This window comes from Vicugna pacos, chromosome 24, assembly GCF_048564905.1.
Source record: "Vicugna pacos chromosome 24, VicPac4, whole genome shotgun sequence".
NCBI classification, from domain to species: Eukaryota; Metazoa; Chordata; class Mammalia; order Artiodactyla; family Camelidae; genus Vicugna; species Vicugna pacos.
In genome coordinates this window covers 15,990,263-16,017,610 of record NC_133010.1, presented here as the reverse complement: position 1 = coordinate 16,017,610, position 27,348 = coordinate 15,990,263, and the positions used below count along the sequence as shown (strand labels likewise).

General features: G+C 41.7%; 1 protein-coding gene across 1 annotated transcript in view; it reads right to left on the bottom strand.

Moving 5' to 3' along the window:
* Positions 1-4,588: 4,588 nt before the first annotated feature.
* The window catches only part of CDH2 (cadherin 2), a 192,701-nt gene continuing 169,941 nt past the window's right edge, over positions 4,589-27,348 (bottom strand). The window contains exons 15-16 of the mRNA XM_072949068.1: positions 14,532-14,696; positions 4,589-6,007 (exon numbers count right to left, since the gene is read on the bottom strand). Coding sequence (XP_072805169.1) covers positions 5,801-6,007; positions 14,532-14,696 — 372 coding nt within the window. The 3' untranslated portion in view covers positions 4,589-5,800. The remainder of the gene's footprint in view (positions 6,008-14,531; positions 14,697-27,348) is intronic.

Below are 27,348 nucleotides of genomic sequence, written 5' to 3'. Positions count from 1 at the left end.
AGTTAGGGTTTATTCCAAAAAACTTTGATTCAATATTAGAAAATCTAATGACATATTTCACTATATTCATGAATTAATGTTTTAGTATCCTTGCAGATGAAGGAAACGTGCTTTAAAAAATTCATCAGGTACACTCATAAAATCTCTAAGTAAGCTGGCTATACCATGAAACATATCTACACCTATAGTAAATGTTATAGAGAATGATAAAATATACAAAACCTTCCTACTACAGAAACAATGAAAACTTATGATTGACATTACTACTCACTACACAGGAAATAAAGTACTGATTTTGGAGTGAGGGAAAAAATGTCTCATTAAATGCAATAATGATTATCAGAAAAATCCAAGAGAGTCACTAAAAAGTCATTAGAAATAACACAGTAAAATAAGACAGTTAGAAACAAGAAAAGGAAAGTGGATAAATTAACAATACAGCAGTAAAAGAATCATTTGAAAAAAAAATGCAGCAAAAGTAGATCCCACTGGTAACAATGAAAATTACACAACAGAGTAATAAAATAAGATGTTTAATGAAACTCTATGAAAGTGTCTATGAGATCTGAAAAGTGAGAGAGATTATTAGATGGGATAATAAATGAAGCTATTAACTCTTCACCGCTCTGTACAATCTCCAAGAAAAGTCATTATGGAACTTGACAAAAATTTTTCTAGAAGGAAGATAAAGAGTACAGAAAATTTTGAACCATGGGGGGAGTGGCTTGTCAGAAATGATATTTTAGTATACAGATTTAGTAATTTGCAGGAATTAAGTAAATCATCAATAGGACAGAATAAGTGATCTAGAGATGATCACATACTTCTATGGGAACTGTGCATATGGTACAGGCGGCCTTTCACATGAGTCGGTTAACAAGTGGTGTTTGGAAAACAGACCATGTACCTAGATGTTTTTTTAAAAGTTATATTTCTATCTCACACAAAGTAATTGCCAGGTGAAAAGAGCTACCTGGACAGACATATGAAAGAGAGAGGGGATAATTTCTACTGGAAATCAGACTTAGGTTGATTGCCACCTATTCCTGACTCCCTGAGTGACCCTGGCAGTTTCTCTTTCTCTCTGGACCTTTGGATCTGCAGACACTTTAAGTGATAAGGAGATGAGATGTGACACATGGATTCATAGCAGAGGTAGCAGCACCTCCAGTGCCATGAGACCCCTTCAGTGGGAGGGATCAGGACAGACAGGCAGAGAAAAAAATGTGACAATGAGTGTGTAAATGTCCATGTATGACTGAAAAATTGTACTGAACACTGGAATTTGACACAACACTGTAAAATGATTATGAATCAATAAAAATGTTAAAAAAAAAAGAATTAAAAAGCTAAATAAGGGCAAAACAAACAAACAAAACCCAGAAAACAACATAGGATAATAATTTTATAATTTGGAGTGAGAAGACCTTCTCAAAAACGTACAGTTGAAAACACAGAAAACAAAATCTTGCCAGCAACACAAAATACCATAGATAAATTTACAAGATTAGCAGAAGACCAGGAAAAATAAAATGTGTGTAACAAGTTCTTACTGATCATTTGGAAAAAGCCAAATAATTCAATCGGGAAATAAAGATAGGCAATTCAAAGAAAGACAAATGGGTAATAAATGTAGGAAAAAAAATCACCAACCCATCTCATTAGTGATCAGGAAAGTCATAATTAGCAGGAGGTTATCTTCTGTTGTCTATCACACTGGCAAAACCTTTAAACGTGTGTAATGTCCAAGACTGCTGAGGATGAGGAGCTGTAGATTTTAAGTAGTGTTGGGGGAGTGTCAATTGGTATAGTCTTTATTAGGACAATCTGACCGTGTCGCCCTAAAATTTAAAATGCACACCTTTTTATCATGGAAAATAACCCATCTCACAGAGGTTCTAACACGTTGTATTTCAGTTTTTTATTGGCAATGTTGCAGAAGCAATCCAAATCATAGACACGACCTAGGAAAACATATTTCTGGATGGGGTCCATAGCCCACGTTCATAAATATAGTTTTCAAGGTTTTATTACATCACATGGTTATAGGCATTTTTACAGTGTTCTTGAAACTAGTACTGTGGCCTGCCTCAAAGGCTACCTTCCAAAGGAAAAGGAAACAGGCCTCAGCTAGCTTGTCTTACAATTTGTGGTTACTATTTTGAGCAGCATGAAATCCTTTTGCCAAAGAAGGAAGCTGCTGGCTTTCAGCTAAAAGGCACTTTGAAGTAACATTAAAACATTTATAATTTCAGCCATATTTAATTAACTCCTGTCCACAGGCTTTAATCTAACAACTCCATCTCCACGCATCTCATTTAGAGAAATACTCCCATACAAAGAGACACGGAGGAGGATGTTAACTGATTGTAGTGTTGTTTGTAGCAGTGAAAAAATTGGAAACAACCAAATACTTAGAAAATAGTTAAATTCTATGTTCATAGTAAGGTATATTATGTAGCAATTAAAAAGAATGAGGTAAATATGCACACTAATATGGAAAAATTTCTAAGACACATTCTTAGTGACAAAGAGAAATTCTAGAAAACACATCATGAAAACAAAACAAAGTAAAATCTTTATAGAACTGTGTGTGTAAAAATGCTTTTTATGGAAAAGGCTAGAAATTACACATCAAGCAGCTAACAGAAGTTCTTCTTTATCAGAGTAGGGGGCGTCTATCTTTTATTTCTTGGGTTTTTTTTTTAATTTGAAAGTGGTTTCATTAAGAAAACACAGTCATGTATCACTCCTGCAAAAAAGGGAAGTTTTGAAAAATACTGTTTACATTTAAGGATTGTGTATGTATAAAATGCTTATTATTAATATAATGCTTACTATATACATACAAGCATACCTCAGAGATACTATGGTTTCAGTTACAGACCACTTCAGTGAAGCAAATGCTGCAATAAAGCAAGTCACACAATTTTTTTTTTGGTTTCTCTGTACATATAAAAGTTATCTTTACACTGTACTGTAATCTATTAAGTATGCAATGGCATTATGTCTAAAAAAATGCACATATCTTAATGAAAACATACTTTATTGTTTAAAAAAAACCCGCTAACCATCATCTGAGCCTTCAGTGAGTAATAATCTTTTTGCTGGTGGAGGGTTTAAAATATTTAAAGAATTACCAAAATCTAGCACAGACAAGAAGTGAGCAAATGCTATTGTAAAAGTGGCACCAATAGATTTGCTCCATACAGGGTTGCCACAAACCTTCAATTTGTTTAAAAAAAAAAATTTGTAAAGCACAGTAAAACAAAGGGCAATAAAATGAGGTCTGCGTGTATCAGAGATAGTCTGTGACTGAATCTCAACCTTAAGAAAGTAATTGAAATTGTTTGTTTACCTGAGTGCTGTGAATTTTAAATACCGTGATGTTTGAAAAGATAGTTCAGTTTTCATTTGGCTGCACAGCAGCACAGAGGCACAGTCTAAAGTTCCATTTAAAAAAAGACTATTCCAATTAGCAAATTTAGTAAGTTTCATTATGGAAATTCCCAGAGGCAAGCTCTGGCATTTAATGATTAGAAAAGTAACAAGAAAATATTGCTTACAGAGTGAATCAATAGAAAAGTAAATTTTACTGTCTCATGTAAAATCATCTTTAGGTTAAGCAAAAAAAAAAAAGCATCGAGTTAATTAGAAGAGGTATGCTGTGTAAGTTTTTTTCAAAGTGTACAATGTAAGAATATGTGGTGTGATAATGACCAGGAGGAATACAAAAAAATGCAGGGAGAATTTTGTCAAGTTTCTTAAAATTCATTTATGAATTCCTGGTAAGACACGTGAAGCATTTTACAAAACTGAGTAAACCAGCTTCCCTTTTTAGTCCTCTGTGACTGTATCAGGCTAATACTGTGCCGTATGCTTGAAATTTGTTGACAGTGTGTAGCTTAAGTGTGCTCACCACACATACACAAAAAAGGAAACTCCGTGGGGTGACAGATGCTAACTAACATGACTGGCAATCATTTCACAATGTACACATACATCAAGTCATCACATTGGACACTTGACACGATTTTTATTTATTTCCATTATACCTCAATAAAGCCGGAAAAAAACCATTTCAGCCCGTGAATGGGAGCCACACCAAAGTATACTTCAGTAGGTACATAAAACAATGGCTTCAAAGAATCACCTGGAATTCCTGGAGTCCACTGCCATTTCCAGGGCCAGTCCTACAACTTTTCACTAAGGTTTTCCTTGTACTTGGTGCTCTAGTGAAAAAGGCCCGTTAGAGTCAGTGTAACCATAAGCCTGAGCAGAAGAGAATAAAAGCATAAATGATGTTAAGAATTACACAATGTTCACTGACGTTAAGGATGGGATGCGTGTACCACCTCCAGTGCAGCATCTTCCCGCATCCTTGATGTCTTTCTTCTGTGCTGAGAAGACTGACAGTGGTTCCCTCTGATGCTCACTGGACACGGCTGCCCCGTAAGGGTTTCAACGGTGAACAGTGCAAGAACAGATACACACTCTTCTACTGTGGGTCTCAACGCAACTCCAGTACTTGGGATTTTTGCCACATTCAAAGCAGCTCAAGTAGGAAAGAAAAAGTTCAAACCAGTCACCAGTTCCAAAATTAGCATTTTATTCAGAACGCTGGGGTCAGAGGTGTATCATTTATATTCTGGTACACAATACAGAGGCAAAGCTGTTGTCAGAAGTCTCTCCAGTTTAAAAGCTTTTTTTTTTTTTCATTTTTTTTTAAAAACACACACTTAGTAGTGCCACCAGTGTCAGGCCACCCCTTCCATTTCTTGCCTTTCCTTTTTTTTTTTTTTTTGGTACAAATTATGTAAAACGTTTGTGCTAGGAACTTTTCTCCCTCCCCTAACCAAAAAGAAAATAAAAAATAAAAAAAAATTTAAAAATTAAAAATTGAGTATTCTAACTACGGCTCAACAATTGAATCAAATGTCACTTTGTTTTGTAAATACTTTATCCATAACGAAAGATATAAACATGCAAAAAACCTGAATCCAGAGTTCAAATAATACATACACATGTTCTGAAGTTTCTGCACTTCTCCATAGACTATGCCAATAAAACATTATGTACACATATCATTTTTACAGTGAAGTGGAAAAAATACAGTAAATAAAAAAAGTGTACATGGATTAAGACCCAAATGTGTCTAACATTCTAGTTTATGAAAAAATTCAATTTTGCTACAAATTGGTGATATGAAAACTCCCTTTATTTGCAACCAGCTGCGTAAGTTTTAAGATTTTAGTGAAAAAAAAAAAACAAAAAAACAAAACTAAAGTCTAAAACTAGAAGTAATGTACATTTTCCAATCTCATGGTCTCAGCCCCCAAGATAATAAAATCGCCCCATGAGTGGTTGGTTTGTCTGTTTAATTCTGTATTTTAATAAAAGCAAAATGCAATGTAACGAAAAGCGTGTTGAAGCATATCATGGTTGAACTTACTGCTCCCACCACAAAATATTTTGTCTTGTCCTTATCGTTTCAGAAATCAGTACCATTAAAGCCTTAAACAGAAAACTAATTCCAATCTGAAAAAGGTACAAAAAGGCACATAAAATCCCAGTGCTTCTGTACTGTAAAATTCAAGTGTAACTGAGCTCAGTGTTTCTCCAAACAGCATTGGATCACTGATATTCCCTCTGAGCCCAAACTGGTTCGCAGCCTATGCCAAAGCCTCCAGCAAGCACTGTGCTAGTAGACTACAAGGTTAAAGCCTAGCTTCTGAATGCTTTTTGGGAATATCAGTTGAAATTGTTTGTACTTGTCCAAAAACCAAGTTCGCCCTGAAGTTCAGTCATCACCTCCACCGTACATGTCAGCGAGTTTCTTGAAGCGCGGCCCCCAGTCGTTCAGGTAGTCATAGTCCTGCTCGCCGCCACTACTTGAAGAATTAAGGGAGCTCAAGGACCCGGCGGTGGAGCCGCTGCCTTCGTAGTCAAACACTAAGAGGGAGTCGTAGGGCGGAGCCGTGGGGTCATTGTCAGCAGCTTTGAGGCCCTGCATTTTGGGAGGCAAGGGAAGGGAGGGAGACAGGGTCACGATTTGCAGATCTTCAAGCTGACACCAGCGGTCCCCCGGGACCCGACGCTGGTTTGTAAGTTTCCACCTGCAGACCACAACACGTTCACCCCACAGAGCCTGAGGTTAGCACCAGACTGAAACTAACTGATGTCTTTCCTCTGTAAAGAGTCCAGCCCAGTGAGGCCAGACACACAGACAATGGGAGGGGTTAACTAGGGAGTGCGTTTGATGGGTGGCAGAGATGAATGGCCCCCTGCCTGAAGCTGGGAAGGGAGGATCTTAACTGAAGTCTGGTAAGGCATCTGCATAAAAGTGCACTGGGCAAGATCGTTTTGAGTAATTACCTGTGGGTAAGTCACACTGAAATAATACAGAGGACTGTGAGATCATGTGACACGTGGACCCTAGTCTATCCAGAATCAGAGTCAAAGGATTTGGACAACAAACTCGTTTAACAGGACTTATATGCCAGGCAACTTGCGAAAAGAGAGGGACAGAGAAGTGAGTGCCATTCGGTTCTTGCCCTCAACAAGCTTACAATCTAACGTAACAGGCATGACTACAGTATGAAATAAACGATAAGTAAGGAAAAAAAAACATGAAGTCTAGGCAAAAATCAGAATGCTGAAAACAAAATCCAGACCAGAACTGAGAGCTGGGAGTTCAAGGTGGAAGTGGCATTCCATTTGACTCAAATCTGGAAAAGGAGATTCTGCCAATCTAAAACAGCAAGTATATACGTGGCTTTTAAAAAGAATTGAATAAAAAAGAACCAATGAAATTATTATCTGTAATCTTAAGTCTTGTGAAAAGATGCTTTTTTATACAGAACTCATGTCTCTGTGGCTTATCCATAATCATGCTCTACAAAACTTAAAGGATTTAATACTATGTCCTTTTAGCATTTTCTCTTAATTTTTCCCCAGTTCCATTCTAGTGCCCCAAGATATACCCAGATTAGTGTCCAAACAATCATTCTCTTTTTGCACAACTCTGCTTTTTAAATGCTGGTGGGCTTAAAAGAGGCTTCATTTATCCAAGACATGATGGACTATCTGCTTTTAGATCGATCCTTCCAATCAGCACGTGCTTTATGAATACATATATGTGTTCTTTTAAATCAGTATGTGTTCATGTATTCATTCTTCCCAGTTTACAGAGGAGGAAGAGGGAACAGAGCATGAAAATTAAGGTGAGAGTCAGTATGTATAGCGGTTAAGAGATCAGACCCCGGGGCCACACCTCAGCTCTGCGCAGCACCAGGACCTCAGCTAAGTTCGACAAGCTCCGTTTCCTCATCGGTAACTGTAATCACGGCAACAAGATCACTATGAAGATCAAACAGAATAAAGGGACCCAAGGGCTCACCACAGTGCCTGGCATTTGTTAGAGCTCAAGGAATATTAGTTTATTTATTCATTTTTTTTTTTAAGTTTAGAGAAAAAAATTCTTGCTTCAGAATTTGAAAAAAAGAAAAACAAATGTGAAAGACATCCTATTTTAAGAAACAAGATGGCAGCTGCTTGGCTTCAATCAAAAACCAGAAAAGAAAAGTACACACTACTTCCTTCCCATCCCCGAGTCCGTCTTACCAACCAGCCTAACCATCTGGTTCAGCACCACTCCTCCTCTTCTCAGGTACACTAATGACAGCCCGGAAACGCCCGTGAGAAACAGTACAGCAAATTACTTCCACCTGTAAGCATCGAAAGACTTCAAGATACAAAACCTAAATAACCTGAGATAGGATTTTCTTGATTATATCTATAGAAAAAGCTATAGGGCAATTCTGTTAAGACTGAAAACCACAAAATACAGTTTCTGCAAACTCCTAACTCCAGTTTGTGGTGGATGGTGTTACCGTCCTGGATGGTTCACTGTCCTCTCCCCGTGGGCGGATCACATGCCCGCGCTACCACAAGTGCCACCCTGGGGCCGTTCACTTCCCCACCCCACCGTCAGGCTTGGCGAGACCTTTAAGGGTGCTAGTTAACGTGCCCCCACCAAGCTCCTCCTCTCCCCACCTCGGCCAGGGGAAGGGCCTGCCCCACGTGCCAGTCTCCCTTCTGCCTGGATCCTGAAACACAGAAGACATGTGGATCATGGTGTCAGCACCAAACTGGAAAGAAGGAAAGGCTAAGACTAAGATTAACCCAAAGGGTCAATGGCAGGGCATCAAGTTGCCTGGATTCAGTGGAGATGGAAGCGATGGCCTGTTTACTGTGACTTAGAATAAATGCTAGAAGCTGCCTGGTCTTCCCTGGTGGGTTAAAGGGCCCAAGATTCTTCTTCAAATGTCTAAGATACTCGATTCATCCCTTAAACAAAACAAAACAAGTAAGAACACTGATGATATTGGTAATTACCACTGAGAGTCTCAAAAATATTTCTTTAAATTTTTTTTTAGCTCCTGTCTTGGCTTTCTGATCATCCTGGTGGTTTTTGAATCTATGCTTGCTTGCTTGCTTGCTTGCTTGCTTTTTTTATTAAAAGAGGCTAAGGCTATAAAACCCATTAGAGGTCACTGTGCTATGTGTCAGAGATCAGACACTGTCTCAGGTTTCAGTAATTACCAAAGGGCAAAAACCACTGAACTTTTCAAGAATTCTCAGGCAAGCCATCTTCCCAGGCTGAACGTTCAGTACGTTAAGTCCCTTCCACTTGCGTAGCACTGATTTTTACCTGAGGATAAAATATGATTCTTCCGGGCGAGGCGTGCTATAACTTCTGGGTACCATTTTGGTAATTCTCAACAGATCATAGTTAAGTGCTGAGAAACGGACAGAGACAGGCAGGCAGCCAGAGTGAAGGTACAGGAGAAATCCGGCGTGGGTGGTGCACTGCCTATGGCCCTCCCCTCTGGGATGCCTTTACGCAAAGTGTGGACACCATTTCACACGATGTACGACACGCTGTTGCCAAATTTACCAACTATCTGCATGTGCTGCTCTCTCCCCATCTAGGTCTGACTAAGTCTAGAGGAGTATGTGCCTGCTTCCCCTTACTTGGACGGGCAGACCTTGAACTCTGGATAAATCTGAACTGTTTTCTGTAGTGAGCTGTCTCTAACATCAAAGAGCTGTGGCTCTGGCTGAATTCGTGCTGAGCTTGTATTTATAGACTTCTGGTCCTGTGCTTTACGGGTGGAGACATGCTTTTACAGGGACTATAAAAACCCACGTTCCTCACTGCGGGACCACACGAGGGCTGTAAGAGGAAAGAGGTCCTACTGATTCCCTTACATTGTCTTCTATTGTCTCAAACGCACTGCCTTAGTTCAGCGTACCATTATACCCTGTCTGGACCACAGCAAAAGCCTCTCTCACTGTTCTCCCTGTCCCCAGGACTCTCCCTGCTTCTTTCTTACGAACTCCTATTGGTTTCTCTTTCTGATTTGATTATTTGATGTCACCCACCCCACCTGCAGGTAAAATTCTTTAACTGCCGTCACCTATAGGAGTGTTTCCAAAGTAAGAGAGGAGTCCCCCACTGGAGGTACGTAGGGTGATTTTTAAATGGAGCACAGGCACTTTAAAACAATTATTTTTATTAAAAAAAAGTTAAAAATTGATTAAAAGTTTAAGTAAAGAATAGATGAAGTTTGCAGACATGGAAAACACTAGAAGGCATTACTCAAATAGCTGATGTTGGGGTAACATATAGGAGAAAGCCAAAACCTTTTGGGGAGCATTCGGTGAGCCCAGACTGTCCACCCACCTTTTCCCTTTCAACTGTTCTCAAAGCCAGCGACCACAGCTGAATCAGTCACTAAATTATTCACCAAAACCTTCTCAAGCCTGAAAAATGTCACATTCGTGGGTGCCTCCTGCTATTTACATGTTTATTTTCTGCTAGCTGAAATGTGATTCCCTTTGTTTGAAATGTCCCATCTCCTATTTTTCATTTGATTAATATCCATCCATCCACCTGTTCACCCATCCATCCTTTAAAGCCCATTAAAAATGTCACTTCTGCTTCATGGAACTTTTTCCCCAAGCCACGACTGAGAGTAATTCCTGCGGTCTCTCTGGTCTCCTTTACTTTTACTGCCGAGTTTCGGTGACACCGAATCATGACATACCATCTGCAGAGGTGGTCTGCATTTATTTCACAACCTGCTGTCCAAGACGGTGCCGGACATCCAGCAGGTATTCTAGAAGGTAAATTTGTACTGTTGTCCCGGGCTTAATTTTACCTCAGTATCTTGTTTATACTTTTATTTATACCTTTTAGAAGAAGCTAGGATTTAGGTTTAAAATATCCATGGACATAACAGTATGATCACATGACAATGGAATTCTTTGACTTACCGATGCCAACATCATTATGTCCCTTTCTGGGAGAGTCACTTTACTTACAGCTTTCTGGGGGGCGGGCAGCGGAAGGAGAGGTTTTTATTTGTTTTATTTACAATTATAGGGCAGAAAGTTTTTACTCCTGATTATCAGTTGTAATGATAATTAGTATGATACTGATAGTAAAGAGATTTTATTATCTGACAAGCACTGTACCAAGCACTTCACACGCATCGCTTGACTGACTCCTCACTGCAATCTTGAAAGGAGGGGCCATTATCATCACTCCCATTTTCATAAATAAGAAAACCAGACATCCAAGAGGTTAAATCCAAGGACTCTGACCTTGTACAAGGTAACAGAGTGATTACACGAGGCACCGAAATTTGAGCTCAAACATCCAACTCTTGTAAGACTGGACAGAGATATTTTAAAAAGAACATATTACATTTAATTAATAGGAGAAAGAAGGCAAAAGCCTTAAACTGTGTAGTTTTAACCAAGTTATTCTAGGAGCACCTTCCATAAGTTTTTAAATAATGAATCAAAAGTCATTCTCCTAACAGAAATACACCCTTGGTTTTTATATTTCTGCGATAAAAGAACTAAACAGGATTAGGAAAGTTACTGGAGGCATGCTAATATCTACTGCCGGGCTGAGATTAAATGACTTTATTTCAACTTTTCACCTTCTGAAGGTCTTCTTTAAAAAACCTCAAAACAGAAGGAAATTCTGTGGTGGAAATTCAAAGATGTGTGATTCATTTTACTCTACCTGTCTGGAAATAAGTTATCATTTTTGAGACTCATTATTTAAAGAAACAAACCAGAAAACGTTCTCGTGCGCTTACTTACCTTCGCCTTACATCTATAAAAACACTCCAATTATAACCACCACTATATTCTTGTCCCTTTGGAATATTCGGTGCTGTGCTAAATCAAACAAAACCTGGAGATAAAGAAGTCTGTTTATAGTTTAAATGTATTTGTAAAATGTACTTGAGTTCTTTGTAAGTGCCTTCAATTGTTTTAAAACTTTACATGTATTTATTTTTATCTGTCCAGTTATAGAAAGACACTGAACATGTCTCCCTGGGTGTCTTAAATGGAGGAATTTACGTGGTGTGTTTGAACTCTATCTCCGGCTTAGGCCTTTTGACAGTCTGAACCCTTTCAACTTTCCCACAAAACTGATGATCACATCCCTGGACCCTGTTTTTAGTTGTTTTCTGTGACCCCTTAAACCCCTTAGACTTTCTTTCTGTGTCCAAAGGTGGGGCAATTCTAGGTACAGGTTTTTGGCTCCCCTTTCTCCTCTACATCCTCTATCTTACAATCACATTCAATTTCAAGAATTGAAATTGAAGGAATGATTTCCAAATGCGATCCCTTTGTCCATTCATGTACTCACCAACCAGTGTGCCCCCACAATGGTCCCCCCCCGAAGATACACCTCTTCCCCTGGACCATGGGAGGGCCCCGAGGGGAAGCAAAAGGGAACCTTGAGAAAGGAGTAATGGAGGGAGCTGAGTCCTAGGCGCACTGAGATGGAGCCCACTGTTACTGTGTGCCTGACCTTTCGTGGGCTGGTAAACACTTAACTAATATCTAGAAAAAAGGGCAAAGGACATTCCAGGCAGGAAGAACAGCATGGGGACAGGCCCTGGCGTGGAATCACAAGCTAAGATAGGGGAGACAAGTAGCCGTCTCTGTCACTGGCCTGGAAGATGCAGGTAGGGGAGGCGCCTGAGATGAAGCTGAAACACCAAATAAAAACCAGACCCAGTGGGCATCCTGTGCCCAGTAAAGTCAGAGCTCCGATCCTGGAATGTTCTCCTGGTACAAAGATGGCGCTAGCAGCAGCGCAGGGGATTCACACAAAGCAAAGCTCTGTCTGTTGTCTTTTGTACATACTACCGGCGCAGGGCGTACACACAGCAGATAGTCGGTACTTATTTGCTGAATGAATGATCCTAAACCAAACTCGGGATGATTTCAAAATGACCCATTTGGAACAAACACAGACAATTTTCAAATTATGAATTGGACTGTATTCTAGAAGTTAATCTGCAAGTCAGTTGTTCAGAACAAACTTTTCCTTGTGGATACTCACATGTGTCTGTTATGACTTTAGCCACCTTTTAGACTGTGTGGACCTGTGCTGTTTTTAGATTCGTTCAGGGAAAGGAGATTCCAGATGGAAATTCCTACTTTCTCTTCCTACTGTGGCATTTAGTTGGGTAACTGGACCTTATTACTGAGATACTTCACTTGCTCTACTGAAGAGCCAGGCACGTTAAAAAAGCAAAAACAAAAACACACCCATAGACATGAACACAAAGAACTCACAGAACACCCAACTTAGAGCAACCAGTATCCTCACTTTTTGCATGTGATCAGCACCGGGAGGCGTCTTGGTAACCCCCTCCCAGAGGCAGAAAGGGGCTTCCCAGAGAAGGGGGTGTCTGGGCTGAATCTGAAGGCTCAATGGGTGTCTTACTGGTGGTCAAGAAGGAAGGGCTTTGCAGGAATTCAGTCAGAGTTAAAACCGTGATGCTTTTGAGGAGCTAGAAATAGTTTGGGGGGCTGCAGCACAGGAAGGGAATGGGTGGGGACAGAGGACAGGAATCAGATTACAAACAGCCTTATCCGTGGCGCCGAGGGCCTGAACTTTACCACTGAGAAGGGAAGACTGTCAAGGATGGGATGGAATCCCACAGAAAGTGCCGCTTCAGGGACTGGCCGGAACGTTCAGTTAAGATTCTGTGGAAGGACACGGAAGCCAGAATTCCCGCTTTAAAAAAGTGCAGTTCCTACACCTGCGTTCAAAAGATTCACTGTGTCTTGAAACCCGATAACCATGGGGATAACTAAACAACTTCTCATAATGACGAAAGCTACATGAGAAGTGGCACCATCAGGCCCTCTTACATATCAAAAAGGTCTAGTTACATACATATTCCTGCTAATTCCCCTAACCAGCCCTATATATAAATAAGCTGGAAAAGGGAAAAGTCAGGGCACATTTTTGTACGTAAAAGAGTTCCCGGCACTGATTTTGCCTTCCAGGAGCTTTTGAATCACGTCTGCTGTAAATAAACCTGTTACCTATTTAACCGAAGTAAATAGATACTTCAAAAAGCAGCGTGCATTTCAGAAATAGATAGTAATGAATATCTGTAAAGACAGATAAGCTAATTCTGTTTCAAAGCTTTTTCTACAAACTGTAGGACCATCTAAAAACCGAAGGCAGATTATGTAGACGTAACATATGACTATTTCAAGGAAGCCCAGGAAATGAGTCTTGTCAGCACATGACTGAAGGCAATAAATACAACAGCCGCATTCCACTTTGTAACGGACTGAGACCAGACTCTGATCTTGGAGATACTTAATGGGAGGCTACGGCCAAAGAATATGAGTACAGCCATATATTCACCATCAGTATCGATATGTATCAATCTCTGATACGAACAATAAAAATTCAATAGGAGAATGGCAGTAAAACCGTAGATGTGATCAAAAAAAGCAGCGTAAGTCATTTTACTTCAAAACTTAAGGATTAAATGTAGCAGAATGCTTGGTCAGTAATGAAACAGAAGAAAGCCACAATAATTTTGACAGTGAAAATCATATCTGTTATATTCAATAGAGAATTAGCTGCCTCTTACAGAAGCTCTTAAAACTCCTCAACTAGACAAGTATTTAAATCGCTCAAATAATATTTAATTTAGCTGTTGTTCCTACTAATCTCATTTGCTGGAACTCTCTCCAGTCATTGAGTAGGCAATGAATTCTCCTTATTTGTAGGATTCAAAGGGTACAGAGTGAAGAAAATGAAAGTAAACTATTATTACAGATACCAGGGCCAATAAATGAAATTAGAATTCACTATAATGTTGTTAGCCTATTTATTCCTTGTAATCTAGGGGAAAATCCTTTCGGAGAGTATGCGGCTAACACTGATAATATATATGGATGTCAGTTACAAACGCAGAATATTAACAGGCAGATCTCTTTTGGGTTGATCAAATCTACCGCCTCTGCTCTCTGTTACTGAAGCCACATTTGCTGTCTCAGCAAGATAAAGGAAAACAATGTGTTTTAATGAACCCCACAGCTGTATTCCAAGCAGGTTGTGGTCTACATGGCACTAAGAGCGTAAAATAAACACCCTTATAAAGAAAGCGAGTCTCTCTTCATACCTCATTAATGAAGTCCCCGATGTCCCCAGGGTGCGGGGCTGCAGACCGAACCGGGTACTGGGGCTCGGCGTGGATGGGTCTCTCATCCAACCGGCGGATTCCTACGGGCTTGATGGCGTCCGGCTCCACCGTGTCAGGCTGCTGGAGCTGGCTCAGATCGTAGTCCTGCAACAGAGAAAATGCGAGCCCCATGGGAGACGGGCATTCAGGTGGAAACGTACGACCTTTGTTTCTAAACACGTACCCAGGATGCATAGAAATGAATGAAACTGAACATAATGGAAAAGTTGCCACTGCGAGTTTTTCATGTTATGATTAAATATTTCTTTCACGCGGTTCTTTCTTCTGCGGTTTTCGGTTCTCCAGTCTGTGCGCCATCTGCTTTCCTATGTTCCTTGTCAGTTTCCATTGGGAACAGCAGTGAGATGAGGTCCCACTAAAAAAAAGACTAAAAACCCGACTAGAAAATACAGTCGTACCATAGCAGCGAAAGTACTAACTTCATGTTGATGGGGTTCAGGACACGCTAACCCCAAAATACGGCACCGGGGCATATTAAATATTTGAAGCTGAAGGAATCTTGAAAAAAACCGGCAGAAACAGGAAGGTCACTCTGACCCCCACACCTCGCCCTTCTTCCTTCCTGAAACCCCACGTGAGAGGTCCCCTCCTTGCGCCAGGAGAAGGTGCATCCTCTTTACCACCAGAGATGGAGAATGTGGGACCAAGAACTCTGCCCAAACAAAACTTGTTAACTAACCCCTATTATCCTGATTATTTCTTCACCGATTACTACTCCAGTCCAAACTCTCTTGTCCTGTCAATTCTTCACAAGTGTATTGTTTCTTTGTCTAAAAGGTATAAACATTTCCTGTCATTTCTTCAGGTCTTGTGAAGACTCCCAGGCACAGGTCAAAGTTCCATCAAATGTGTGCGCTTTCCTCCTGTCAATCTGTCTTTGTTGGTTTAATTTTCAGACCCAACCAGGGACCCTAAGAGAGGTGACAAAGATTTTTTCCTCCTCTACAATGTCACACTGTTCTTATTTAAAAAAAAATTTTTTTTTGATGTGAGTGTATTTTCCTTTACTTAAAGGATGGCATTAGCTCATCAGGAAGGTTTCAAAACCACTTCATTCCTCACGCCTTTCAACGGTCTAGAGTTGGCAAACGATTGTCTGTGGGCCTCGTCTGGTCTGTGGCCTATTTTTCTTAAAGAATGGCTTTTACATTTTTAAAGGATTATTTAAAGAACAGGAACAACAAAGAAGAGACTGCACGTGGCCCACAAAGCCTTTCTATCCAGCCCTTTATGGAAAAAGTTTGCCAATCTCTAGTCCAGAGGTGGGAGCCAGGGAGCGTGGTTTCTCTTCTGACACAGCCCTGTGGGAAGGTCTTAGAAAAACAGCCGTCTACGCTGAGAGGCAGAGTAGACCTCGTGAAGAAGGATGCTCTGGGCATCGGCGGGACCCTCAGAACTATTTTCGGCTTTAGTATCAGCCAGCTGGACGAGGAACGTACAAAGAAACTAACCATCATGTGGAAATGCACCAAAATTTTAGGTTTGGGCAAATACTTTGTAGTTTTCAAACCTCTAAATTCTGGTGATATAAAATGTCACATCCCCAGCTTAACCAAAATTCTCTAATTCAATGTTATTTACAGAAAGTACAGATTTTCTGGTGTTCTTTTTAATTCAGGCTTCATCTCTGTCTAAAACCAGCTCCAAATTGTTGATGGAATCTCTATGGCGGCTCTGATTCATTCAACGCTTGAATATCTACCTTGTTGTGGGCAAAGCTCCAGATGCTTCACACAGGTTTGCTCATCTAATGCTCTGAGCAGCACTGTGTGATATTAAGTTTTATTATCCTCATTTAAGAATGGAGGAAACTGAGTCTCAAATAACCCAGGTCACATGTCAAAGGCTCCGGATCCACTGAGAGACAGACTCTGACTTCAAATGGATTAGACTCCAAAGGGTAGGTCTTTGCAGTCACCTGGGAGGGTGAGTCAGGTCGGAGCTACAGGGTTGGAGTTAGGAGAGAACAGAGTAGGTGGACAAGGGAGGGACAAGAGTGTGAGGAATGGTTAATATAACCCAGGAGACAGACACAGGGGAGAAAGGTCACTGACATTCAAACCTGTTACGTACCAGCCTCTCGGTAAGTCTCTTCTCACTGATACTTTCTAACAAATGCTTTATTGGCATCTTTTTAGAATGAAGAAGCAGACTCAGAGAGGTTGAGTAACTTGCCCAAGGTCACACAGCTGGTATCTAATTGAGATGGGAATCAAAACCAGGCATGTCTGACTTCAAAATGTTGACTGAAAACTGAACTCTGTTCACTGAGATACCCTCGTTCTGACAACCCTCCCCTAAACAACTCTTTACCAAGAGCTTCAACTAACCTAGCAGGTGAAGACACCCAGGAAAAGCTCCTACTCGGAAGAATGGACAAGGTGAGGCAGGTACACAGAGTAGGACCAGTCAGAGTGGACTGGAAACCTGGTGCATCGCCACGTATAAAACACTCAGAGAGGGAAAGAGCGCGTTAGGTTTGAGCCTTGAATGACATGTGGGCTTTGGACAAAAGACCTTTCTGGGAGAATCAACAGCATGAGCAAAAGCACAGGATGCTGCGTCCTCTTGTCAGGATAGATTATTTTAAAGCACTCATACAAAACTTGAGTGAAAGCATCTTTTTAAAAAGTTTTTTAAAAAATGGGATAGTTAGGTTTATTTACTTACATTTGTCTCTCTTTTTTTTTTAACGGAGGTACTGGGGATTGAACCCAGGACCTCGTGTGTGCTAAGCACTCACTCTATCATTGAGCTACACCCTCCCCAAGTGGAAGCATCGCGACCTTGCACACATTTTCTCCGTTTTAAATTTTATAGCGTTTAAGAGTGATTTACAGACTATCTTAAAGCAAAGGCATACAATGATATGACAGATGCAAAAGCCTTTGAAATATTAATATTACACAAAATAAAAAGACAGATTCATTGAGAGAATTCTGAACGTCTGCCCATGAAGAAGGATGTTTTTCCAGGCCATGTTTAATTGCATAACTACCCGGCTTAATAAAGCGGGGTACACCGGTAGTAAGCAAGCGTGTCTTCTGATGTGATGGAAGCTTTGTGGAAAGTGGAAAACTGATTGTATGTATACTGACAATGACGGTTATAATAAATGTTTCTACACTAAGGCTGTAAAATGCTTTATTTGCAGTCTGAATTACATGAAATTAAGTAACTGAATCTTATGTTTAAGGGCTGTCCTTTACCTGCTGACAGACCCCTTGGCGGTCCTCAGTCTATGAGATAACTCTTTGTAAGAACACAGAGCGATTTATCTGGCTGGAGACACAAGAGGCATGTGGGGTTTGCTCGTGTTATTTCTTACGTGGAAAGAACTTGTCCAGCCTGATTTCGTATACAGCTCCCACTATATCTGAAGGGTACCAGCAGAAATGCATTTTGTTTGGTTGACAGTGTTTAAAAATTTTTCAAATAAGTTGTCAACCTATAGACTTTGGGATCTTTCACCTGAAAGTAGGAAGTTCTGGTGTAAAACGAGGCTCGAGTTCTGAGACAGCAATTTGTTGGTGCTGAGAACATCCATCTCCTTTGGACAAGACAGCATCTCCACCTGGCCTGCTGCACTTAATGCTGTATACATATAACAGCATATTCATTTACAGGTTCTTTTCTTTCTTTCAATAGTCCTTTCCTACTGCCTTAAGAACCAGAGCAGGAGGAGACTTAAAATGTTTATAGTCTTGGTTCGTTCTTTCTATCATCGATAGGTCAGGCCCGTAGAAAGTGCTCCTTAAACAATGTGTTGAATAAAAGTCTCAGTGATGATACTCATGCCTGATGTGCACGAGAGCAACCAATTCAAGAAATGTGCCTTGGATCGCATGACACGTCACGGCAGCAATTCACCACGGGGAGGAAGGGAGAGACCCTGGGACCCATCACTGAGGCTCCCTGCCGTGGAGAGTCTCCCCATGATGATGCAAACGTGTCATGTTCCTCAGACACACTGGTATCTAAAAAAGAGGCACAAACCCACTGATTTACAGGAAACTAGCAAAGGGGCTAAAACACGCCGCTTAACTTCTCTCTGGGACGGTGTCCCCTGTCCGTTGAAAATACAGGATATAAAAATCTGACAAAGTGTGCAAAAGTGTCCTCAGGTCACAGGGGTAGGTTTTTCTGTCCACGTCCATCTGTGCCATATGGCAGGGTCCTGACCTGAGGTCCAATTTGAAGCCTTTTGATAAAGGGTCATTCTCTACAAACCTCCTAAATTATACATCTTTACAGTCCCATGATGCTTTACTTAAACACACAAATTACAACATGTAGGATAAGAATTATAAAGAAATTACAGAGACCGAAAACATTCTCAAGATCACTGGGTTCATGGCCTTACTTCTGAAGATCATGAAGAAACAATCCCAGAAGAAATCTTTATTTGGTTCCTAAAACTCTCTAGAGAAAAAGTGGATGGAAAAATTCTCTTACGATTGTCAACCTTTACAACGTCAGCTTCCCAGAGAAATTCAATTTTCAAAGGAAGGCCAAAGAAAATCTCTTAACTAATGTTTGGAATGTGTGTTATTTAGCAATGATCATGAGAAGGAGGCATAAAATCAGGGATTTTAGAATATTAACACTGCAAGTAACTGAAAATGCTTTTTTTTCTCCTGTCTATGATTTAAAATGTTTTAAGGGCGATACAATTCTGGGAGAGTTAGAAAGAAGTTAATCAGCAGCTAAAACTCTGGCTCTGCCTTTTCTCATTAAATTCCACTGACTTGCAATGATTTACAGCTGGTTCAGAAAAGGATACCACGGATCGACCTTAAGGCACTTGGTTATGTTCAAATAGAATAAAATGCTGCATCAGTATAATGTGAAATTCTGGAATCCCAGGCAAAAATTTCAGGAAGCCCCATGGCTGGTAGAATCTTTAGAGTCGTGCACTTACGTCTGTCTTAGAGAATGATGGAAACATTCATTTACCTTTTCACAAGTAGCTCAACCTGATGCCGGTTTCAGATCTGAGAATGTGAAAGAAGGAACCAGCCATCATCTGTCAGGAATGACATAAGGAGGTTCCCCATGTGAGAGCTCATACTCTCCAAGCAAAAGTCCTTCCAAGTGGGTGTTGTTCCATCCCATCGATTACTGCCACTCGGAGAGGTTAATGATTTGCCCGAGGTCACGGACTCAGTTAAACGGTGTGGAAGGAGAAGACAGAGACCACCAGAGGAGGGGAAATAACAAAAACGCTGTATCTTGTTGCCTGGACCAGTGAAGAAATGGACAGAACAGTTTGCTGGCCGTGGGGAAACATGAAGGACTTCAGGTTCTAGAAGTGGAGTTCAAGATGGTTACGCTAACGAGACACTGGGATCCAGGACTCTGGTTTGTGCACAGCTGGTTAAAGCCTTACCGACTCTGAGTCAGAAAGGAGTCTTCATGTGGGTCCAGCAGCAGTCTGTACCATGAGGGAGAGGGAGGGCATTCAGAGTCCCTGGTTCGTCCGCCCCCACGGGTAAGGACCAGTGATGGAACACCAGGGCCAGTTTTGCTATCTCCTAGGCAAGGGCTAGTTCAAGTAGAAAGTGTTCCTTTTATAGTAGAGCCAAGGCAAGTAACTTAAAAATTCCCATCTGGATGAGGTAAACATTTTTAATGTTCCAAGACTGGATGACGGAAAGAAAGAAAAATACTAACGTGAAAGTAAATGGACGAAATTTGGAAGCAAAAAAAAAAAAAAGTTATCTAAAAAAGAGCTGACTGTGGCTCAGGCAGGGGACTCCAGAAAGACAAGAAAAAGAATGGAAGTTGGAAGAGGAGAACGTTATCTCTCCTTATATAGCTCCTGGCATTAAAATAACTGAATAAGGGAGTGATAAGGTATCAACACATTACCATACAACTGCTGACAAGGAAGCTGAATACTGAATACCCTTGCAAGCTTTATGCAGATTACATCACAACCCGACTTTCCGATTTTCTTTTCCAGCAAAATATAGCTATGGCAGTAACGATCTCCACAGGCAAACTGACGTGGAAACCTAAATTGATTCTATGCATTATTAAAGCCCCCCCTCCCCAGTAGAAGATCTGCTAGCAGCTTTTCTAGCTTGAACCATAAACCTGATAGAGATAAAATCACTTTGGGACTTAAGACACAGATGAAGGTCCCCCATCCTGTGTTCATCTACACCTTTCTCTCACTGGAATCCTCACGATGGTGGGGAGCTGAGTCCCCATTACACACGTTCATCGCTTCTGTTTCCATGGCTTACTGTTCATGCTGCCCTGTCACAGCGTCTTTTAAAATTCTTTGTAAAATTCTGTTTTCAGAATTCTGGGTGAGCCAAAGATGCTTTTGTGTGTGTTTGTGTGTGCAAAATTGTGGTTCTGCCTCAAACACTAGCACTGTTGAAATTTTTATCACAACCTACTTCCCATTGTAAAATTATGGCACATTTTTTTGGAAACATATGCAGTAGAGAAAATTCAGTCTGATGTGGATTCAACAAATACTTTCTGAAGAGTCTCCTGGGTCATAGACTTGCTTAATGACCTCACAGGGCTTTTAGTCTAGTGCCTTTTAAAAGGACACCCTTTAAGATCATGAAAACATAATAAAGTATTACAAAAAATTATGGAAGGTGAAGGTGTAGGCAGCTGTCAAAAGAGATGCTTCTGAAAGAACTAAGGATGTGGATACAAAGAGAATTTCTAGCAGAGCTCAGGGCTGCAGAAAGATGACGTTTCTCCCAAAATTTGGGATGTCTTTTATCCTACTGTTCGTAACTTCCCATTCTTTCCATGTAATTCAGTTACAGCCTTACAAAAATGGACCTATTTTCTTAACTCTTTCAAGCACTGTCTGTCTTGGGAGACAGAAAGCATAGTCTTCCAAATGCATCTTCAGTAACACATGCTCACCTCCAGCTCCAACTTCTCCTTAATAAAATAAAAATGTCACCACTCTGACAAGGTCAGAGTCATTCTTTCTTAGCACGGCCTATTATTCTATCTGGGAGGAAATCTAAAAATAGGTAATAAAGTCATGACAACATTGGGTTGGGAACATGGCAACAGAGTGTCAAAATCCTTCACTCCCGTATGCCACATGGTTTTGGAAATTTCCGAAAGAGACATATTCTTTGCTTTAAGATAAATTTACACACGAAGTCAATACGGAAGACGGAGTACAGTATTGTGATTTAAAAACTCGATTCTGAAATCAGAGCACCTTGATTCAAATCCTGGCTCTACTGGAATACAACTGGGTGACCTTGGGCGGGTTACATAAATTTTCTGGGCTAACCTTCAAGTACTCAGCCTTTGGACAGAAAAGTGAATGAAGACTTCATTGGTGGCAAAAGTCTACAGCAGGGATCAACTTTCAATTTAAGGACCAGATAGTAAATATTTTAGGCTTTTGGGGGCTATCCAGTCTCTGTTGAAATACGTCAACTCTGCTCTGCTTTGTAAAAGGAGACACAGACGAGACATAAACTATGGGCACACTGTGTGGCTGTGCTCCAATGCAACTGTTTTTATAAATACAGGTGGTAGATCGATCTGGCCAACTTGTAGAACTTTGGCCAATACCACTTAGTATCTTAGCTTTCTTTCTTTTTTTTTCTCTCTTTTTTGTTTTTCTGCATACTGGTAACATCTACTCAGCATACAAATCTTTATCCCTTTATTACGAAGATATTGGCAACTTTCCACTCCTCTAAAACGAAATGTAACAAACTTATAATTCGTCAGGAAGAATGAAATTTAAGATGAATTACATAAAATATTGTGTTGGCTTATGTGAAGTGATAGGGGTAGCAAATAAAAAGCCCCGTGCAAATCAACTGCACGTTCATAATATTTACTGCCCCACAGGGAACGGGCACTGACCAGTTCAGAATATATGTTGTCTGTAGGCAGTGCGAGTCACCTGGCCATGAGGGCTTTCGAGAATAGCATGAAAAAAGGAACAGCAACGTGGTAACCCAATTCCCAGTGAAACTTTCCTCTTGTGAAATCAATGTCACTCTTTTAATAACTAATACACACTGTAGTGTTTGCAGGTAGGTATCAATGGATGAATAACTTGGGAACATACTTAAGAGAATGTGCTTCAGCCAACAGTGAAAACGTTGAAAGTGATCTCTGCAAGTACGTCCAGAGTCAGCCATCTGTTAGTTCGCTTATAAAGCAGAATGATTTTGTAAAGCAATTATTTCAAAGAATCAAATAACCAGTTTTACCCTCTGCTTGAGTCAGAGGGGGCGTGCTTGGTTACCCACACTGGGGCTGGTTCCTGAGACTGGCAGGAAAGCTACAGAGACCGTCGTGGTTCAAGCAGAGACCCCTGGGCTCAGGGAAGTGGCTGGTTTGGTCTCCATGGACTTTCTCTTACCTGTGCTCCATCCTTCTGTCTTGGCATCTAGCCTAGATTTTAGATTTTAGTTTCTGCTTCCCAGATTGTATTCTCAGATTAAAAAACAAAACAAAACAAAAGAAACTTGGCTCCTCAAATTGCTTCTCCAGTATCTAAGTTTGTCAATGTCAAAATGTGTTCAGTTCTGCAAGCCATGCTTAACAAACTCATTGGATCTTGTCCTTTGCTTTAAAACCAGATTACCGACGGTCATCTAATAAGCTATGGCTAAGTGCCCAGTCTCGCTGGTCCTGCCCAGTAACACCTGCGTGCTGTTGACCAGCACAAGTAAAGAAAACATCGTTCCTGTGTCAGCCAGTGCAGTGCCTAAGAACTGAGGCTCTCCAGTCACAGGGACTTGGGTTTGAAAACCGGACTGACAGCAGCACATATACTGCATAGGATTGTTGGGAAGATTATAAAAGACACGTGAACTAAGGGCAGAGCTCAGTGTCTAACACAGAACAAGTATGTAGTGAAATTCCAGCATTTATGAATATGATCATCATTAGCTGAAGACCTCAGAGATCTCAAAAAATGCAAGTGAAGTCAGCAGGGTGTAATGGTTCAATTAACCCTGCAGTTAGACTTGCAGAGATTCAGGAAGAGGCCCCAATGCACCAACATTCTGTGAGTGCCTGCCAGGTGCCCACTGTCCTAGATACTGGAATTAAAAAAAAAAAAGTCAACGTGACAAGTCCGTGGTCTCACAGGGCTTGAGGTTGGGACTAGGGCTGCACACAAGATCCCAAAACAGAGGTGGATGTGGGATGCTGTGGGAGCCCAGAGCAGAGACATGTGATTCACCCTGGGACCCCAAGAGAAGGTGCCTTGAGATGGAATCTTGGTGGCTGAACAGACTAGGCAGGGAAAGACCATGGAGCAAAAGTGGAAAATAGCGTGACACCGGTTAGACGCATGGGAGGTTCAGTTCTACTGCAGTTGAAAATGCAAGCCGGAGGGGCAATGAGAGGAGAAATGATGCCATCAGCCCCCATTCCTCAAAGTCAAACCCAGAGGCACAGAACCGTGGGTTCGCTCCCCAGGGAAGGGAAAGCTGCCCTCCCGGGTGTCTGGTGAGTCTGACACACAGTGAGCTGCTCTCGCTCCTGCATCTCCTCTGTGTCCAGGGATCCACTTCTTTCTGACCTATCTGATGGGTCAGAAGGATGCACTTGGTCTAGCGACACACTGTGGGAGGGGACTGAGAAATGCTCTTCTCAGTGAACCTCAGAAAAGATTCTCTAAACACAGGTACCCAGCCTGGGTGGGCAGAGATCTCCAGCTGGTCACCCAGCCCATTTATTCTCCTCTCAAGGCAGGAGTGGAAGTGATGTGTGTCACTTCCAGGCCTGGCCCATAAAAATCTCCCACAAATCATCTCCTGTGCTCTGTCATGTATGGCTAGGGTGACCTTGGACGCCACATGTGGAAGACGGGGGAGCCACTGACCCTCTGAGTCCCTGAGTGACTGTGTGGAGTGGTGGGGACCTTCTCCCCTTTCAAACTCCCATGACCCAAAACCCAAGCACTGCCATGTAAGCAAGAAATACACTTCAGTGAGGCTTGGGTCACTCCAGTGAAATCTTAATTTGTTCCAGCAGCTAGCCTATTTTAACAGCCACATCTGCCTAAAAATATCAGTGGCTAATCCACATTCTTTTTAAAAAAATCACTATTATAGAAACCCATCCCAAGGTTTCAGAGCAACGTAGTACCTCCTCCTCACAGAAATCTGTTTTTGTTCATCCAAACTGCAAAAATTATTGTATAATTGAATCCAAGTCTGCAAAAATAGGTATCTACAAAGGATAGGCTGATAACAGAAATCAAAGTGTGAATAAAAAGAAACCAACAATGATTGGAACATGCTTGCTGCTTGAAGAAGTCTCTGTTTAGTTTCCAACAATTGTTGCCATGTCAGAATGCAGGCTAGCTTTCCATTTTTTCAAGAGGATGGGGAGAACTAGAATTTTTGTGAATTTATTCACAGTTTTTAAACTCTGCAAGCTGAATAAAGCACAGCCATGGACTTTTGATGAGCAGACCTCCCTGCGTATGAATTGTGACCATCAAGTGACCCAGAATCCCGCTTTCAGACGTGTCCCCAGACTGTCGGGGCTGGTAGCAGGGACTTTACCTGAGAGCTCAGAACCATCTCTGATGCAGAAGAAACTAGCCCAGAGCACATCTCTAAGATTCAAGAAATCAAAGTTGGAAAGTCAGGGTCCTCATGGCGCTGAACTGTGAAAAGTGGGGGGCCCAGGAGGTGCCGGGTCCTGTCACAAGTGACAGAGAAAAATATGTAGCCAATCGTGATGCTACCTTCATCTCAGCAGCAGCAGCAGCAGCAGCGAGTGTGGGAATTCAGACGTGGTACCCAGTGGATGACAAGGGCCGAGAACCCAAGAATGACCAAGAGATGGCGTGGTATCTTGAAGGAGCTACTCATACTTTCCGTCAGGACCAGCTCGGACCAGGCTCGGCGTGCATCTCGAACGAGTCGACTCTGCCTGCGGGGATGACAATCCTGCCCCTTAAGGCTGCCACGGCCCCCCTGAGCCACGGGCCCTGGTCGCAAGGACTCCAGTGTCCACGGAGCGTCATTTGAGAAACCTCCCGATGTGACAGGAGCTCCTTCCTTCACAGGCCCAGAGTCCCCCAGACAGCCCAGCGCCTTGAGAATGAAAAGTTTTCCAAGTTAAACTTTAAGAGCAGAGACAACTGCTGTATGTCCCGCAGCCTACTTCAAAGAGGGGGCTGCCTTCTTCCGATAAATTCAAATGACATTCTGAAAGGCACTGTTTGAATCGCCAGGCTGAGCCCAAGCTTTTGTCAAGGATGGTACATCTCATGGTAAAGATACCATTTTCTCTGGGCTCAGGCCCACTGGGACCTAATCCCCGGGTCACCACTTTCTAACACTGGACTAGGGGAGGCTCAGATGACAGGACGGCTACAAAGCACTTGGCACAGTGCCTACCGCACGCACAGGGCGTCCCTCCCCCCAGCCAGCAGCCTTCGCTATTATTAAGGAGAACGGAGCTGGGTAACATCAAGAGGTTGACGCAGTGGCTGTTTACAGTGAACACCAGCGAGCGCCATAAATATAATACACACTCCATAAATGTTTGTTTAATATAAGAGGAGCAATTGTAATTAAGTCTGAGCTTTAAAGAGCAGGAAGCTAACAGTTTCTGTTTCCTGTCCTGGGGCTAGAAGGAGATGGTTCCAGGGGACGTGAGCTCTCAGTTGTGTATATTGTACATTCACCTTGATTTTATTAGTGATGCTGATACGGAAGGAACTAGATACGAAGACCATTAAAAGGGATACAGTGTCTGCAACCAGCCCCACTGGCCAAAAGGGCACTGAAGGACGTTTGCTAACGAGGGTAATTAAACATGACTTGATAACCACCCACAGCCCCGCAGTGAAACAGATAAAGAAGGGCCCTCACCCTCTGAAAAGAGACCGGGCATTATACTGAGGCTGTCCAACTGCCAACAGCCCCGGGACGGGACAATGGTCCTGTTCAGAGCACGTCGCATGCCAATTTCAAATGTGGGCCCGACCTTGTCTCCTGACAATCAAAGTCAGAGCAGGACGCCCACATGCGCTGAGAAAAAGGCTACCCTACACAAGACAAGAAAAAAGATACAGAGGTGGGGATTTTATTTTTTTATTTTTTTGGTTTGTTTGTTTTATTTTTCTTTTCTGAGGCCCTAGATTTTTAGCTATTTTGTTAAAGAAATTAGCAACCTGCTGTTTTGGCACAGAACTTAAGCAGAGATGCTTATCAACAGCCAGGAAGGTAAGGGCCATTCCTTGTAAAGGACTCTCTTGCTTTGTTTTCTTTCTAATCAGTTGGTTCCTCAAGGATGCTTTCTCTTGGCAGGAAGACTAGGAATCCTGGCTAGCCAGCTTTAGGCGAGGCATCGTAGCCTCCTGGGCACAGGAGCCTTTGCATGTAACCACAAGCATTCACCAACTACCGAACCTGACCTCTAAGATCTACCCATGTTTTAAAGCTGATGATTCTGTAAGACTGCATGGCTGAGACGGCCAGCAGCCATGGCCTGACGCTGACCGGCTGTGTCTGCCTCCTACGGTACAGTCTCCAACTACATCTAGAGGTAACACCCATGCTCCGTACAATACCAGAAGGGTCTAATAAAAATCGACTAAAACTTGTCTAGAATGTGACATGGCACCAATTCCATTTCAGAGGCTCACTCTTGTAAAGAAATAATGTCTTCTTAAAAAAATAAAAAAGTATTAAAAAAGTGTGAGCCAGAGTCTGTTGCCAAAAAGGCTTAATGCACACTGCAAGGAAAG